This window comes from Malaclemys terrapin, chromosome 1, assembly GCF_027887155.1.
Source record: "Malaclemys terrapin pileata isolate rMalTer1 chromosome 1, rMalTer1.hap1, whole genome shotgun sequence".
NCBI classification, from domain to species: domain Eukaryota; kingdom Metazoa; phylum Chordata; order Testudines; family Emydidae; genus Malaclemys; species Malaclemys terrapin.
In genome coordinates, this window is record NC_071505.1 from 65,618,624 (window position 1) to 65,637,752 (window position 19,129).

The following is a 19,129-nucleotide window of genomic DNA, read 5'->3' on the forward strand; positions in this document are numbered from 1 at the left end:
CTTCCTTTTGAGAGCTATGACTAGTGTGAAAATACACAGAACAACCTGTTCAAAACAAAGTACTGTTTAATCTTAACAGCAAGAATGAGGCATAACAAGAAAAAGGGTTTTCTAGACAACTGTACATTCATCTGTCTTATCTAAAGCCTAAGTAGGCCTAGCTTATTCAGACACCCCTATCACGGCTCTGCACCCCTGCAGTCTCTGTCTCCCTCTCTCCTGAACTTCAGGACCTCAAGGTTTGTAATCACTCCCAAATTCTTTGCTTCTCTTTCTCACTTGGAGTCTCCCAGAGGTTTCAAGTTGAAACCTTTCCCACCAGTCAGACTGCTGATCCCAGCATGGTGGAGGTAAAACTTGAGGAATTGACACCTGCATTGTCTTTTTAAATATCAGTGAATAGAGGGTTATCAGAAATGTTTGTCTGCTTTCCTGTCTAGGTACAAACTAACTCATACCTAAATTAATCCTTAGTAATCATATAGCAAACACAGTAACAATCAGATCCATATACGGAATGTATAATAATCATAAAATATTACAGGCAGCTCCCACATCCGTCACAATCCATTAATTTTCTTTATCAGAGTAAACTTTGCCTTGTGCTTCAGCTGCTAAATGTTCATAGCTAATAATATAGATGCTTTTCAAGAAATTCCTATAATTGCTTGTTTCCATTCTTATCTCTCTAGAACTTCAGTAATGTTGATTGCCACTTCAGTATATTAGCAACAATGTGTTGGATGTGTAAGTTGTCACTTCTTGCTTACCATGTCACCTGAAAGTGAGAACCGGAGTTCTCGTGGCACCGTTGTAGCTGGCGTCGCAAGATATTTACGTGCCAGATGTGCTAAAGATTCATATGTGCCTTCATTCTTCAACTACCATTCTTGGGGGCATGTGTCCATGCTGATGATGGCTTCTGCTCAATAACCATCCAAAGCAGGTGTGGACCAACACATGCTCATTTTCATTATCTGAGTCAGATGCCACCAGCAGAAGGTTGATTTTCTTTTTCGGTGGTTCAAGTTCTGTAGTTTCCGCATCAGAGTGTTGCTCTTTTAAGACTTCTGAGAGCATGCTCCACACCTCATCCTTCAGATTTTGGAAGGGATTTTATTTTCTTAAACCTTGGGTTGAGTGATGTAGTTATCTTTAGAAATCTCACATTGTTACCTTGTTTGCGTTTTGTGAAATCTGCGGTAAAAGTGTTCTTAAAATGAACATCATGTGCTGGGTCATCATCCGAGACTGCTATAACATGAAATATATGGCAGAATGCGGGTAAAACAGAGCAGGGGACATACAATTCTCCCCCCAGGAGTTCAGTCACAAATTTAATTAACGCATTATTTTTTTAACGAGTGTCATCAGCATGGAAGCATATCCTCTGGAATGGTGGCTGAAGCATGAAGGAACATACGAATGTTTAGCATATCTGGCATGTAAATACCTTGCAATGCCCACTACAAAAGTGCCATGCAAATGCCTGTTCTCACTTTCTGGCAACATTGTAAATAAGAAGAGGGTAGCATTATCTCCTGCAAATGTAAACAAACTTGTTTGTCTTAACAATTGGCTGAACAGGAAGTAAGACTGAGTGGATTTGTAGACTCTGAAGTTTTATATTGTTTTATTTTTGAGTGCAGGTATGTAACAAAAAAAATCTACATTTATAAGCTGCATTTTCACAACAGTGATTGCACTACAGTACTTGTATGAGGTGAATTGAAAAATACTATTTCTTTTGTTTATAATTTTTACAGTGCAAATATTTGTAATAAAAAATATGCACTTTGATTTCAATAACAACACAGAATATAATATATATGAAAATATAGAAAAACATCCAAAAATGTAATAAATTTCAATTGGCATTCTATTGTTTAACAGTGCGATTAAAACTGCAATAAATCATGATTAATTTTTTAAATCGTGATACATTTTTTGAGTTAATTGCATGAGTTAACGGCGATTAATCAACAGCCCTAGTAAATTTACATGAAGACAACCTACTTCTGAGGTTATGGCTATACTAGAGAGCTTACAGCAGTGTTGCTGTAAGCTCTCTAGTGTAGCCATTCTAAGCCAGTGGGCAAGAGCTTACTCATTGACTTAATTAATCCACCCTCAATCAGTGGCAGTAGTTATGCTGGCAGTAGAAGAGCTACATAGTACTTTCTACACCAGTGCTTAGCGCAGTGTAACTTATGTCACTTGGGAGTGACTTATTCACACCTCTTGTGACATAAGTTACACGGATGTAAGTGGTAGTGTAGACATAGCCTAAGTATTGAACAGGTTCAATGCAAATACATGTAATGCATATGTCACCGGTTTCTGCTAATAATAATTTAAGGAAATTGCAGGAAGTATACTTGGAAAATAATTGGCCTTAATTTTAAAGCAATTGAATTTAAGAGGAGGATATTGTTCTGCCCAAAAAAGCTTATATTTAGCCCAGTTTGTGATATAATGCTTGCCACAATACTGTGAAGATTAAAAGACTGAAAACTATTTGAAGGGGAAAGATTATAATAGATAACATTGGAAACATTTTCCTATTTACCTGAATTGTTAATGTTTAACAACAATTCTCTGAACTCAGTATTTTGGCTTGATGTTTCAGCTATATTACACGTTCAGGAAAAAATATTTTTTTATATAAATTGGACCTGTTGCTTTATGCAAATACTTTCTCAGATAATTTATACTATGAGTTAGGGGAATATAGGCTTTTATGGTGGTCATCCACATACTGTATTATATGCTTCTTTGAACTGGTGCTAGCTTCTTTTATTTTAGATAGTGCTATATCTTAGATTTCTTCAAGAATTTCTGAAAGATGATGGGGAAAACATTTTACTTAGTTTTTAGTCTTAATTTGAGCAATACCTTTATATTTACTTAGAACTATGATCCGAAGGAAAATGATGATGTAACAGTGGTGTCTGTTGTCTTATTTGTTTAATCATATAATTCATTATGATTTGTATTACAGTAGCATGTAGGAGCCCTAGTCATTTACTTTACCGTCTTGTGCTAGGGGCTATACAAACACAGAACAAAGACTTTCATTTGCTAACATTTTTCATACATAAAATCATACATTTTTGATGTTACTAGATTACTGTTTACATCCAATAGAACTGCTTGAAAAAGTGTGTGTGGGAGGGGAGAGGAAGTTACAGTTCAGTTTTCATTCCCACGTTTTGAAAAGGAACACTTTTTCATTATCCAAAAACTTTGGTTTTCCTTCTTCCCTTCTCTGTCTCCACCATCCTTTTTTTTCCATTTTGCCACTAAAAAAGATCCCCTCTTTCGGAAGAAACAGGAGAGATGGAAATTGATTAAACTGAAAAAAGCAATGAAAAAAGCTCAGTTTTTGTTCCACAATTTGTTTTTAAAGGGGTGGGGGCAACCTCCCACAATTTTAATGGAAATTTCTGATTTTAAAGGCCATTTTTAGTGTGAAGATATTTTCATATGGAAAACTTCAACTTTAACATCCAGTAAAGTGAGAGAGATAAGGTGGCTAGGATGATATCTTTTATTGGACCAACTTCTGTTGGTGGAAGAGGGAGACAAGCTTTTGAACTACACAGAGCTCTTCTTCAGCTCTGTGTAGCTGGAAAGCTTGAGTCTCTCTCTTCCACCCATGTGTGTCTCATATCATGGGACCAACACCACTACAACAACATTCCAAACAATATTCAGTAAAGTGACTAACAGATACATGTATGACTGCCAAACTTCCATGTTTTTATGGTCTGGTTAGGTACAGAGATGTCAGCAAGGTTGCTATGAGACTTTGTTTTAAAACTGTTCATAAGGATTCCCCAGAAGGAAAACCATTTCTGGCAAGAGGCACACCAGCAATCAAGGATGCAGAGGGGTTAATAGTTTAAGCCCTTTATGTGGGGATTCAGGGTTTCCTTAATGCATTAGTATTGCACATGATGGCAAGGCCTCTGGACTAAAACTTTAAATTCTTGCATTTTTTACATCTTAGAATTCCAAAGGTCACTTAAAAGAGCTCTAAAAATGCCTGGTTTTCAGGCTATCAGGTCTCTCAGATCTGGAGTTATAAAGTGAATAGAAAGCCCACTCCTGACTGGGATGACTTCTGTCTGTTGAAGGGATGTTTTTAAAAAAAAAATCATGAAAAACATTGCATGTTCCTTTGCGCAAAATAAAAGGATGGGATTTTGAAATTGGTGAAATTAGCTTTGAAATCATACCACTTTGTACATTTTTTCTAAAGGTGAAATAATTGTTTGAATGAGGTAGCCTATATATCTCAGTTAAAAACCGTGAATGAATGAGGATGGAGATTTTGTTTCAGTAACTTTTCTACGCTTTTTCTATTTTGTACAGCGGATCAGATGTTTTGGGAAGTTATGCAGCTGAGAAAAGAGATGTCATTGGCAAAACTTGGATATTACAAGGAAGAGCTCTAATTCTTTACAGTCTGGCACATGCATGAACTTTGATATGGATCAACTCTAAAATGGCAGAATTTTTTTGTCACTTGATATTTATTTCCAACAAGTGGGTCCAAGATCTTTTCTCCTTTCTGCAAATTGCACTAAGTACTGTGATTGTTTTAAACTCTCCTATGCTGTGTATGCTTAGATATGATACTTCAGTTGAACAAAATGTGGCAAGTACTAGTTATTGTACTTTATAGTTGAAAACAAAACCTCTGATTAAATAAATGTTAGATTGAAGATGTGTTTTTATTTTCTGTTCTGTATAGTTTATAATGCAGAATGCCATATGAACCATCACCCCCCCCACCTCCACCACCACCCATAGTCACTCTAAACTCTGTAATCTGTGTGGTACTGACCTTTAGAAAAGAGTTGGTTTGAAGTACATCTCAGAATTTTTTGAATAGGTGGGAGTAAATGTCTCTCTTAAACACTTCTAACATTCCCATCACTGCAGTATCTGGGCACTTGATCATCAGTATAGAAGGAAATATCTAAGAGGATTTGGGGTTCTCTGAAATATTTTTTTAAATGTTGCTCTCTCCCTGCATTTCTCATTTGTAGAGTTTAAGTCCAGAAAGGACCATTAGATCATCTGGTCTGACCTGGGAATAACATGCCCTTAGATTTCACCCAGTTACCCCTTTTATTGAGGATTTAATTTGTTGATTAAATCCTAACTTGTATTTTTGCTAAAGCAAATCTTCCAGAAAGGCATCCAGTCTTGATATGAAGACATAAGAGAGATGATGCTTTCTCTCCTACACTAAAGAGACCTTTACTACCCAGTATTTATTCCTTGAGAAGGTACTTAGCCACTGTAATCAAGTCACCTCTCAATATACTTTTTGATAAGCTAAACAGATTGACGTCTTTAAGTCTCCCACAGAAGGCATTTATTTCAGTCCTCAAATCATTTTTGTGGTTCTCTTCTGCATCCTCCTCATTTTTTTTTTAACCTCCTTTTGAAAACATGGACACCAGAACTGTATGCAGTATTCTGTGATCAGTCTCCCCAATGCTATGGACAAAGGTAAAATCAATTCCTTTCTACTCACTATTTCCCTTTTTATACATCCAAGGATCACAATACCCCTCTTTGCCACAGCACTGCACTGGGAGCTCATATGTGTTCTTAAGACTAGTTGAGATGGAAAAACAATTGTACTGTGTAGTATTCTAATGGGGGATATGTTCAGGTAACTCACCTCTAAACTTTGGTGTACCAATTCTGCTCAAAGAGACAATGCTATGGTTATCAGTGTTAGATTTCTAATTTTTGTCCTACTCATAGCCACCTTCTGGTTATGCAGCCTTTCTTCCCACCCAGTCCTTCATTCTCTCTGCATTTATCTGTTTTCTTTTTTCCTTACTTCTTTTTCCCCCTATAAGACCATCCAATCAGTAATTCTTTACACATCAGTTTCCGTCAACTGGCATTGCACATGTAAATCATTTCTGCACTCCTTCTTAGATGGAAAATTAAGATTAGCAAATTTCTTTCTGTTAATCTCCTCACATGTAGAACTGCTTGCAAAGGGAAACTGAAGAAAGATGATCATGGCTCCTTAAGAAAAATGCTTCTTTGCTCAAGTGCCTCTTTGCCTGCTTTTGCCAGCAGCAGACAGCTGATCAGGATGCATGGAACATGGCCAGTGCTGTATGGCAGACTTACCGCACATAAACACTTTGGGAAAAACAGTAGCTTGTTTTTGATCCTGACAGCAGCTCTTCATTTACAAATATCATAAGATTATTGGTGGGTAAATTGATTATCAAATTAAAATGTAGAGACAAAAAAGCTTATATTGTTGCTCTAATTATAATAAGCACTGAAGTAGTAACCAGATGTTTCATTTATTATTATGAAAGATTCCGAACATACATAGTTTCCAAGCGATTTAACCACTAAATATATACTTGCAAAAGCTATCTAATTTTTGCACAAAAGTAAATCGAATGAGTTGCAAGATTTAATGGAATAAATGTGCATAACACAGTATTTCAGGAAGTGGGGGTGGGGGGGCTGATGTAGTCATTCTAATAGTAAAATACCATTTTTCCCCAATCATTCTTCATTGCCAGCAACATATTCATTGAAACCATTGGCAAAAGGATTTTTTTATATCCTACCACTGGTTCAGTGGTTTCCACCGTAGAAAGCTGGATGAATTTTAACATTCAATGTCAAAAGGTTATTAATATTCTGTTAAGGGAATAATAGCGTAAAGTTCTGTTTAATTGTTGCTATTTTTCAGTAGTTACCAGTTCGTGGTTATCTTTCTGTGTTATACACAGAAATGCTTGCTAAAGATCTTAACTTATCATTATTTCTTATTTTGAGTATTTGAAAGATGAAACTTTTCTGTTGAAATCAAACCATTTTCAGAATTACTTTATTCTGTAACTGAATGATACCTGATACCTAAAATTTACAAACTGATTACAAATAATGCTCATCCCAGCAGAAAAGCTGTTTTGGTATCTGGTACTGTGTAGGCACAAAACAATTTTTTTTAATCTCTAAGTTTATCATGCACACTTTTTTTTTTTTTTTTTTTTTTTTTAAGCCAAGGACTACAAAGGTATACCCAATGGGTTCTGGCTTCCATGAGGCAGTGACCCTGGCTATTTGTCTGGTCTCAATAAATTACCACCCTTTAACACTGATCTGCTATTCTCTTGTCTTCTTTCTTTCCCCCGCTCCTTAAATCCTATTTCCTCTCTATGCAGCTGTTATAGTGTAGTGTAAACTTTATGGTTAAGAGACCAGCTTCTTAGGAGAAACTATGCAGCTCTGTGACTGGATTTAAAGGGATACATAACAGCAATTATATCTTAACTTTTCTGTATCAGGCCTTCATATAGGTTTTTTGAGTTTGCATTCAAACCTTGATATTCCAAGCCACGTGCCTCTTGGAGTTACCCACCATACATAGATAAGGTCGATTTCCAGTTTAGTCTTTGGGGTGAGACGGAGCAAACTTCTTGGGAGTGCATACAGTGTTTTTCTATGTACATCAAATAAAAGAGGAAAGGTGGACTGGTGGTAGTGCCCTATATTCAGGAGATCTTGGGTCAGTTCCCAGCTCTGATGCAGACTTCATGTGACCTTGGGCATGTTGCTGAATTTCTGTGCTTTAGTTTCATGATTGTAAAATGGGGATACTACTTCCCACAGGCATATTGTGAGGTTAAATTCATATTTATGAAACTCGTATATAATGCAGGGAGCCATAATAAAAATCCAGATAATGCACAATTACGGTAATCAGTGGTCGTTTCCTGTCACATTTGATCATATCAATTTTCATCTATAGTACTTACTCATTTACACATAAATACACCAGTGTGGAAGGACGAATACAAGATAAGTAATTTTTATTGCCTTCTTGCTTGCGCATGTGTAGCTAAGGGCATTACTGGGGGCAAAGGTCCTTGAAACAAGGAAGAAATTAGACTAGTTTTACATAGTTTTCCACATGAAGTAAGGAAAATATGCCTTCTACAGTTTTCCTCCTAAAGTCTTGTCAAGTTCTTCCCTGCGTGCGGTAGAAGCTTTGAGTCCATTGCTTAGCATTAATTTTGAAAGAATCAGCTTCCCTGGGGCAAAGACAATCAATCCACTCAGGACGTGTTCTTTAGCAGCAGAATGACATGATTATGAACAGTTCAAAAATACATCAGCTGGAAAAGAGAGGACAGTGCAACTGTTTGACAGTCTGATGTCCCTAAACTTGTGAAGAAAAAAATAGATTCTCCTTCTTGTCATGGATGTGGTGGGAGAAAATGAGGCCCTGCAGCAGTTCTTTGAAGGTAAGAATACAGTTTCTAAAGTAGCTCAACAATTTCTGAAAGAGAAACTATTTCAGATGGTATGTGCATCTTAATAAGACATAGTATTAATATTTTTAATTTGAATTTTTAGTTTGGGGAAGAAAATATGTGGAAACACTTAATATTCTGATATTTACATCAAAGTTCCATGTAACAGGATGCAAGAGTAAATGAGGACTAATGACATAAGAGCACTGGAAGGCTTCCTTTATGCTCTCCTTTATACAGCAGAGATAGAAATAAAGGAAACCATGATCCCCAGGAGTTCCCAGTGATGAATGATGGAGGAAAGTACCAGGGAATGGCTGGATCTCCTCGTAAATGTCCAGAGCTCTTTAAAGAAAATGCTCAGGATATGGCAATGTCCATGGAGCTTGAGAACCATTTCTCCCCACCACAGAGTGGGAGCCAAACCCTGCTCAGCATGACGTTATTCTATTGAAGGTGACTGAACATCATTTTCGTGGTGTCATTAGTCCTCTCCCCTGGACTTTTTTGGGAGGCTGTAATCTGACCTTCAACTTTGTCTAATTTTCTTTCAGTAAAAACTTCTTGCCAGATGTCACACTGATTTCATCATCAGCCAAACCTCACTACAGTCTCCACCTTTCCTCTTCACCATCACAGTTAATATGCATTTTAATACGGCCAAATGTAAATGTATACCTCTAGGAACAAAGAACGCAGGCAATACTTACAGGATGGGGGTTCTATTCTGGGATGCGGTGACCCTGAAAAAGATTTGGGGGTCGTGGTAGTTAATCAGCTGAACATGTGCTCCCAGTGCAATACTGTGGCCAGAAGGGCTAATGTGATCCTGGGATGCCTAAATGGGAATTTTGAGTGGGAGTAGAGAGCTCATTTTGCCTCTGTGTTGGGCAGTGGTGTGACTGCTGGTGTATGTCCAGTTCTGGTGCCCACAATTCAAAAAGGATGTTAAGTGGGGAGAGATCAGAAAAGAGCCACAAGAATGATTAAAGGATTAGAAAACATGTCTTATAGTGATGGGCTCAAAGAGCTCCATCTATATAGCTTAACCAAGAGTACTTACATGGGGAACAAATATTTGGTAATGGACTCTTCAGTCTAGCAGAGAAAGATATAACATTATCCAATGGCTGGAAGTTGAAGCTAGACAAATTTCAGACTGGAAATAAGGTAAATTTTTAACAGTCAGGGTAATTAACCATTGGAACAATTTACCAAGAGTAAGGTAAAGACTCCATCACTCACAATTTCTAAATCAAGATTGAATACACTGAAAGATACACTCTAGGAATTATGTGGGGGAAGTTTTATGGCCTGTGTTATGCAGGAGGTCAGACGACATAAGTTATCCCTTCTGGCCTTGGAATCTATGAATATTTCCATTCTTCGATTTCTGTAATCAAATAAACCTAATTTCTCAAGCCTCCTAACACTGAATGCAACCTGTTCAAAATGGTTGTTCAAATTTAGATGATAGACAAAAAACATGCTGCTACTTTTTTTTTTTCTTCCCTGATTTTTCACTTTGTCAAAAAAAAATTATTTGAATTGGCTGGGATATTTGTTCTCACTGCCATAACTCAGATGTAAATACTCTTGATGTGAAACTGGACCTTAGTGTAATATAAAAAAGCCTCATCCGATACATTAACTTATTTAGTTAATAACTATAGCTCTTCCGTTACCCTGTGTTCCTTTTATAAGCTAAGGAGTTCATACTAGTAATGTGAATCTGGGAAAAAATATACCGAAAATGAAAGTTAAACTGTTTCTTCTCTTTGCTTTCAGATTTAATTTTGCATTAAACAGACTGGTGGGTTTCTAACAAACCTTGCATTGTACTAAGTAATTGTTAGATACTTTATGAAAATCAGGAATTTAATCTGGGAGGTCTGTTGAAAACTATGTCTAAGCATGCTGGAAGTACCTACAGAGCACCCCAGAAAGGTCACTTGCAAAGCAAGGATTTAGAAGAACTATGAAGCATACACTGGTGACTTCTGTGGCAATGATAATGCAGCAATGGAATCTCACCCTGGGAGAATTGCAGCAGCATTTTTAGCGGGCCCCACTTCTCCAACTATAATCACTAAGGGTTTTAACCCTTTAAGTATACTGGATGTACAGCATGGGTTCTGGGAACTAGATGAAAGCTTTGTCTTACAATTAATGTCAAGTAACAAGACAAAGTTTGGAAAGATGTTTCCTATACAATATTTGTTCTTCTAAATAGAGTGAGTTAATAGCATACCATTGTAATACAGGTGTTATACAGAGCAGTGCTGGTAAAAGGCTGAATTTCATTTTCTGGCCACAGTCACGTATTATGAGTCAGGGTTACAAACTGCTTAATAACCTTGTCATATGACAAGAGTTGGTGTTTAGAGGCCAGTGGCTACTTTTAAAGCCACAGGTAAAGCACAAAAAGGAGCAAGTATGTTAGTTGGATTTTGCTTCAATTTAGGGCAGTTGTCACACTCACTACATATGATGTCAACTACTATTCTATTCTTTGTAGGTATCTATACTGCACCCATTACCATAGTATTTGAGATAATTTTAGTAGTGTAAAGAGACTGCACATCTATCACGTGTTGTTTGTCCTCTTTTGCTCTCCCCAAAGAGAGAAATGTATGGAGTGGAGTGTTTTGTTTTGGTAGTTAAACGTATCTGTTGCTATGTGTTTGTTAGAGAAGGCAAGGTCAAAGAAATGCACCTTTCACTTGGCAAGGAAAATGGTGACGTTTGTGATGGTCCTTAGTTCCTAGGGCAGTTCATTGCACAGGCTCAGACCACCTCCAGAGAAGGTCCTGTCTTCCCTCAGACAGCTTTACTCTTATTGTTGAGAGTTCCATTGTGCCAGAGGAACTGCTGAATTGACCACAATCTTTGTCCAGGAGCTCTAGGTGATGTTTTCAAGCCCAGACCATGGAGCACCTTGAAGATAAGGACCGAAACCATAAACTGGACTTGAAATTCTATAGGAAGCCAGTAGAGAGAGCAGAGGACATGCTGATGTGTTCACAGCAGCCTGTGTTGCTCAAGAGAGTGCTGCAGCATTTTGACTAGTTGGAGTTTCCTAAGTGCTGAAGGTTTCATGCCCAAGCATTTCACATTGCTGTCGTCCAGCCGAGAAGTGCAGAAGGCACGCATAACGGAAGCCTGGTCTTCATCTGCCAGAATGGGTCTGACTTCTGCCTAGGCAGGGCTGTGGGGTTTGGAACATGTGTTAATAACATCATCCGGGGGATCTTATAATTTCACATACAATGTTGCTACACACATTTTATCAGGACAATACTGACCAGCAAATTATGAGGTTTCCAATGATACTTTACAAGGCATACTTTGTACAAAGATTATTACAATGGCATGTAGGGTGTGAACACATGTATTCCATCAAATACAAACTTTTTTGTCATTAATGGAAGCAGATATTATTCCAAACACCTATCAAATGTGTGTGTGTGTGTGCGCTCACGCACCATTTTTAGGTCTCTTCGGATCAGCGCTGTTTCACGATTGCTACATGGGTGGAGTGGCAAACATTTTAACACAATTTTTGCTAGGCACAAGTTTAAAGAGAATATTTCAGTGATCACAGGTGGAAATAAAGAGCAATTTCTACTTGGATGAGAGATTGGAAAATGAAAAAACAAAAGGATGACTGAGGCAAATCTTGCCTCTAAACAGGAAAGTCTTATTTGGGACATATTAGAAAAAGGAGATATCAAGTTCACTCTCTGAGAAAATACATTGAGGGCACAGTAAGTCTGGGAACAGGCATCTTAAAGATCTTGTCTGTCCTTTTTAAATGTTCATGTTTAACCTGTACAATGAAGTGGTCATAAAAGGGTTTTTTTTTTTGTGTGTTTTTTTTTTTTGTTCTTTGAGTGTTTGCTCATGTTGATTCCATTCTAGGTGTGTGCGCGCCCACGTGCACAGTTGTTGGAGACTTTTGCCTTAGCGGTATCCATAGGGCCAGCTGTGGCGCCCCCTGGAGTGCCACGCTCATGTGTCGGTATATTAGGTGCCAACCTTATGCCCTCTCAGTTCCTTCTTACTGCCCGTGACGGTTGGTTGGAGTGCCTCATCTTGCTGTTTGCAAGAGCGTTAGCAGTTCTTCATAGATCTTTGTTCTACCTAATCTGTACATAGTTAGTCTTTGTAGTGTTAAGTTAGAGTACTTAGAGTCCCGGCTGGCACTTCGTCCCCAAGCAGAGCATGCCCTGCTCGCCTGGCTTCAAGTCATGTGCGTCGTGCATCAGGCCGATGCCGATCAGTGACCCCCATGACAGCTGCCTGAAGTGTTTGGGGGAAGCCCATAGGAGGACAAGTGTCGTATTTGTAAAAACTTTCATCCTCGCACATCTTGGAACCATCCTATAAGGTCTTCAACAAGGACAAGGTCCAGCTGAGACTGCACCCGGCTTTCCTGCCCAAGGTGGGGTCTCAGTTTCATTCAAGCCAGGACATTTACTTACCAGTCTTCTTTCCAAAGCCATATAAGTCAGAGGAGCAGCGTAGACTGCATCCCTTGGACTTTAGGAGGTTACTAGCCTTCTACATTGATCGAACCAAGCCATTCCGTATGTCTATGCAATCAGTGGCTGACAGGATGAAAGGTCACCCTGTATCCACCCAAACAATTTCTTCTTGGATCACCAGCTGCATCTGCTGCTGCTGCTGCTACGATCAAGTGAAGGTGCCGCCCCCGGCAATTGTCACCACCCACTTGACCAGAGCGTAGGCTCTTCAGTGGCTTTTCTGGCCCAGATGCCTATCCAGGACATCTGTAGGGCGGCCACCTGGTTGTCTGTCCATAAATATATGTCCCACTACACACTTACCCAGCAGGCCTGGGACAAAGCTAGTTTCAGTAGGGCAGTACTGCAAGCTGCGAAACTGCACATTCTGAGCCCACTTCCGTAGATACTGCTTGTGAGTCACCTAGAATGGAATCGACGTGAGCAAGCACTCAAAGAAGAGGGAAAAAAAGAAAAACCTATCTTTCGTAACTGTTCTTCGAGACGTGTTGCTCATGTCCATTCCTTTACCCGCCCTCCTCCCCCTCTGTCAGAGTTGCTGGCAAGAAGGAACTGAGAGGAGGTAGGGTCAGCGGTGCCTAATATACTGACGCATGAGTGCGGCATTCAAGGGGGCACCACAGCTGACCCTACAGATACCGCTAAGGCAAAAGTCTCTGACTGCGCACATGGGCCTGTACACACCTAGAATAGAATGGATGTGAAAGGTAGGTAACCATTTTTTCTGTGTGTTTACCATACTTGAAATGTTAATGATTCCCCCTAGGTTTTGCTTTTTAAAATTTGACTGTGGTGAAAGAGGGAATGTCAATCACACCTCTTCAAACTATTCAAACTCTTCCCTATTACCTGTTGTGCTGAGGACGGTAAAGCTGGGATTCTGTAGCAAACAGAAGTAACTCCATTTTGGTAATGAGAGAGTGATTCCTAAATACACATTTCATAAATTGCTTTGTGATCACAGAACATAGTAGAAGTTGGAAGTAATGCTACAGCTGGGCGCTGGCAGGTACATAGAAGGGAGTTGTGTAAACTGACAGATGCAGATTTGGGTGTTGGCAGTTAAATGATGTCTAAAGTTACTAGCAGAAGTCATCTCAGGTTGAGAAGAGAAAAAAGTAGAGCAGAACGGAACTTAAGAGCATAACCATTTACACATGCAGATGCCTAACAGTGTTGTCCATGCAGTCTTACTTATACTATATTTATTACGAGCCCAGAAAGGCCACAAAGTATTTTTAAAAGTAAGATTGTTTATCTTTCTAGGGAGTTGCAGCTGACTTTTGAAAAAGTCCTTGTTAATGCTATAGACCTTATAATCATAAAATCCATTTATAGCCTCCAGTTACTAAGCAACCAAGGACAAAGTACTGAACCTTTCCACTCATTACAAAATTCTATATGTTAGTGCTTTGATTTTGTAAGGAAAATATCAGGAAGACAACATCAGATTTCTGATATTTTGTTCTGTTCTTCTAAAGTTAAACCAATTCAAAGGAAAGTGGATTTTATGTGTTTCAAAGTGTTTCAAAAACAGTTTGACAACCCAAGTCTAGTAATGGAGTAAAATATTAGAACCCCTGATTTCTAAACTAGTTGCTTTGTATTGATAACTGATCCCAGCAAGCAGATGACTATGAAATGAAATAGTCTTCAATACCTGCATTTTAAGGTGCAAAGTATGAACCTACATCTACCTACCTTACACTTACGTTTCATTGAATGATGTATGCAAACAATGGTTCTCGAAGTGTGATGTGAAGAAAACTTCTCATGTCTAGAGCTGCTCTGTCATCTCCCACTACCTCTTCCATGCTGCCCACTGCTTTCCACATTTCCCATCCCTCCTTTCATACTGGGGCTAGATTGGCACATGCAATCGTGGCCCTTCTATCATGTGCAGGAGGGTTTTGTTTGAAGGCAGGGGCGATGTGGTTGTCTTTTGTATACATGAGAAAGTGGGCTACAGCATTCTGCATGTTCTGGAGTATTAGGATCTGGAGGAACCATGGACTGAATGTCAAATCTTTCTTTGTTTTTAATTGAAGGGCAAGATGTGCATGGAGCCCTGGAGAATGCTATGGTCGATACAAGTATGTTGGAAGAATTCCTTGGCAGTGACTTGGAATTTGGAGCCTTGTACGTATTAGCAATGAGAACTGAACTTGTTAGCACATTTCTTGGGTTCTGTTATCACAACATTGCTACCATCTGAACACAGCAATCACACCTCAAATCCCGTTCAAATCTGTATTCTACAGAAAGTAACTTGATCAAACAGGAGCCCTGATCCTGTCTTGAAAATAGAGAGGGAGATGGCAATTGAAACATGATTTTCTTATAAGGTACAGTAAGTTTAAAAGGGTGGATGATACTGAAGGATAGGCTCATTGATAACTTTCACCTTAGTTATTGTGGTAAATTTAAAGGTGTCAAACATATTACTTTTTGTGTGGATAAGAACTGCTGCTTCCATCCTAATGTCCCTTTCATAATTAAGAAATGACTCATTGATCTCTTAAAAAATAATTTGTAAATTACAATGATACACCATTCAATAGAGCATAACAGAGGACAACTTACTATGGACCACAAATTCATCAGACCCTAAAACACAGATAATTCATCCAAGCTGCCAGATGACTGTCCTTTAATACAAAAGATTATTATTCACAGCCTTAAACCTGCCAACACCGGTCAAAGAAAGTTTGTGGGGGGAAGGGTAAAACCTCACGCCATTTCTCATTCTGAACATACACACGCACTACACAGATTTACAGCGGGCTAAATAGGCTATTACTGACCCATTTTCATTAATCAATTATGAATAAACTTTATCTAAGTTCGCAGGCAGAGAAATATAAGAATATAAGGAATGCTTTACTTGAACACTTCTGGTCTTAGTTTTTAGTATCACTAAGCATATAGAAAGAACCAGATTACAAATTATTAAACCTCCTTTAAAATGAGACTTCACTTCTCATCACCATATTGTATTGCCAGTTAACAGGTTAAATAGGAAAAGTCTACTACTACGTATCTATTACAGTAGATATAATATTATATACCTGTAGATAACTGCTGTATAATCATGCAACTCTTAGTTATATAATGTGCAAAATATCAAATTTATGAAAATAAAATGTATCGTATTTTTGGGGCTTAACTGATTTTTCACTAATGAAGTGTAGTAACATTTTATTAATTATTAGATTAACAGTTCAATAACTATTCTTGTCAAATTTCTGTAACTAAAATTACAATTATCTGCATTGAAGCATAAAAAACAAAACAAAATCTTTCAGAGAAATCCATATAAATCCACATAAAGAGCCCTGACATATTTAAAATACAGATAAAAGAAAATTATATGCAATTCCATGAAAAATAAAAGTATATTAATAAAACTTTTTCTCTGTTTTTTGAAAGAAGATATTAATATTATTAAGAAGGAGCAAGGATACAACACTAATACAAAAGACATCATGCATGGTGCAGTGAATATAAAAACTGTCCCAAATAAGTTTTTGGATTTACATTTTGAAATGATCTTTAGGAACAATGCATACTATGTTGCAAGCACAAACAGAGTAGAATCTCACTGAGTTGCTCTTATATGCTTTTTAAAAATTGAGTGCCATGGATACATCATCTGCATTTCTCTCCTTTTGCACAGTGAAGCTGAAGCAATATGTGGTTTTCCCCACCTTTTTCCATAGTAAAGGCAAAAAGTGAGAGGCAAATGAAAAGTAAAACATTGAGTTTTTGTTTCCCAAGTGGATACTTAATGGCTGTACCAAGTTTGTGATTCAAATTCATTTCAGACATATTTTTTCTTAAAACACAAAACAATGGTATTTTCCCAGCTTGAATCTACAGTAGTTGCCTTCTTCTTTGAATGACTGTTTACTTTCCTTTCTCTAGTAGTGTTTAAAATATGTTGTTGGACTTTCATTTGAAATATTTTAATCAAAAACAGAAATTAGGTGGGCACCTGAGGCAATGTTTGAAACCAGGAAACGTGCATACAGTATATAGAAGGGAAGTTGAAGACTTTTATAGATTTACAGTTCAAATTTTATGAGGCAAATCAGTTTCCTAACTCCAGTTTGTTAAAAGCTAGAAAACAATGTTTAATACATTAAACAGTTTTTAAAAGCTCTAGAAATATCTCCTTACTCTGAAGAAAACTTTAAATGTTATTCATATACTCATTTCTTAATGGACATTCACCAAGTCAAATCTGGCCCAAAATGTAGGTTTTATAAATGTGACATTTTATAAAACCAAGAGCAATAGAACGTTGAAATGCACCAGAACATGTAAGTGAAATGGACTGCAAACAAAAGTGAAACTGACTTGTCTTTCAGAGTGTGCAAACTAAGACATAAAAATTAAACAGTATAAATAGTAGAATGTAAACTAGATCACCGAAACTCTATTTTAATCATAAAAGTGTTTGTAATAGAGGTAAGGGCATTTTTGTGTTAATATTTTTAACTTAACAGCATCCCTTTAAATAATTGCTTTCTATTTAACCTCCTAGCAGGGCAGCGGGTGTTGTACAAGCAGATAGTGCTCCTACCCCGCACCCCCTAAAAAAATCCCTTTGCAATTAGCTTTCTTTTATTAACCTATTTATAAATCCTAAGCATCAATTTCTCAGGCAGTGTTTCAAAGTAGAGATTGAGGCTGAAATTTACAAAAGAGCCTATGGGAGTTAAGCACCCAACTCTGATTGAATTTCCATTTCCATTTAGGTTTAAACAATTCCTACCTTTAACTGAGGGTCTTTTCCAGTTCTGGGTAAATGATAATGTTATTGCATAAGCAATTCCCTGTCTTGGGCTCCTTTGAAAGTCCCAGCCAGAGTGTATGTGTGAGAGCTGCCTTTCAGCCAATGTCTAGAGTTGAATGGGGGGTGGGAGAGGCTTCTGCAGCTTGAAATGAAGAGACAACCTCTTAAGCTGAGAGCTGTAACAGACCCCACGTTGACTGGGCACACTGGGGACACACAATACACTGGCTAGTGGGTTACACATGCAGCTTTTATCTTTACATAGGCTGGCCAGATAGCAAGTGTGAAAAATCGGGATGGGGGTGGGGGGGATAATAGGTGCCTATATAAGAAAAAGCCCCAAATATCGGGACTGTCCCTTGTGGAAGTAGAGAAAGGGATAAAGGGAAATTGAACATAGAGATCTTAGTCTCGCGTTATTAGAGTCAGTGTCAGCCTGACTTTGTTAGCTTCACTCTTGCTCTATTCCTAGCCTCTGGCTTGTTGCTCTAAACTCAGAGTGAGGACTCGTTTTTCTCCCACACTCTATAAAATCAGGACATCTGGTTACCCTATCTTTACAGGCCATTTTAATGTAGTGTGATGTCAGAGACTGGCTTGCATGGTTATGAGCCTAACAAAAACATAATTTATAATGTATTTTAATTCATTCAGATTTCTAAAATGCTACCATAGGCACCAAGACCACTCTGGGCAGCTACCCCGAATTCAAACAAAGTGGGAATAGGGTTTAATACATGGTATGAATAGCTGGTCTTAAATGATGAGGTTGCACTGGCTTTTGTGGTTTTGCCTCAGCAGGGCTGTGTGCATTTAAAACAAAACAAAACAAACCTGCCAATCCTCTGTATTCCTGAGCATTTGTGGAGTTAGCTATGAAAAATACAAATATTGGCCCTCTGTTAAGGTCTTCCAAACTGAACTGAAAAATTATGTGGGAATGAAAAATGAGTCAAAATAGACTGCCTGGGGGCTCTGAGCAAAGCCCACATCTTGCCTGGAAACCCGACCCTGAACTCCCTCTTTCCTAGTGAGCTTCAGGGACCTAGCTCTAGTTTCTATTTTAATCAGACAAATACAGATTCAATCCCCTTCCATTGTGTCCCATGCCCTCTCCTCTCCACTCTTCCTACTTTGTGTCTCTTAATTTCCACAGCTCTGAAGTTCTGGAGGCCAAAGCTTAAGCCAGAACAAATTTTTATAGGCAGACCAAGCCTTTAAGGCTACCAGGTCCATATGTTATGAATTACTCATGTGGTTTTAGGTAGTTAAAGACGGCTTATGGTTATTATGCATTTCTTTTCATAGTGAAATAAAAATATCCTTTTCATCTCCAGGCAAAGCCAGTTACCAGAGTCCCCGCCAGATTCAGGATCAGAGCCATATTCTCCACCACAATTGAAGGGTGGGTTGTGTGAGTTCTAATCTTGCTGTACTATTAGCATTTTTGCTATTCTCTTTATGAT

At 38.1% G+C, this 19,129-nt stretch overlaps 2 protein-coding genes across 3 annotated transcripts in view; both read left to right on the forward strand.

Annotated features, from left to right (window-relative positions):
- RAB3IP (RAB3A interacting protein) overlaps positions 1 to 4,730 on the forward strand; it is a 55,191-nt gene extending 50,461 nt beyond the window's left edge. For both annotated transcript variants that reach the window (XM_054026323.1, XM_054026331.1), the window contains one exon: positions 4,378 to 4,730. In XM_054026323.1, the coding sequence (XP_053882298.1) occupies positions 4,378 to 4,460 (83 nt within the window). In that variant the 3' untranslated portion in view covers positions 4,461 to 4,730. The remainder of the gene's footprint in view (positions 1 to 4,377) is intronic.
- Positions 4,731 to 8,263: 3,533 nt separating this feature from the next.
- Positions 8,264 to 19,129, forward strand: part of MYRFL (myelin regulatory factor like) — a 55,915-nt gene continuing 45,049 nt past the window's right edge. Inside the window, exons 1-3 of the mRNA XM_054016191.1 lie at positions 8,264 to 8,309; positions 14,914 to 15,004; positions 19,001 to 19,068. Coding sequence (XP_053872166.1) covers positions 8,264 to 8,309; positions 14,914 to 15,004; positions 19,001 to 19,068 — 205 coding nt within the window. The remainder of the gene's footprint in view (positions 8,310 to 14,913; positions 15,005 to 19,000; positions 19,069 to 19,129) is intronic.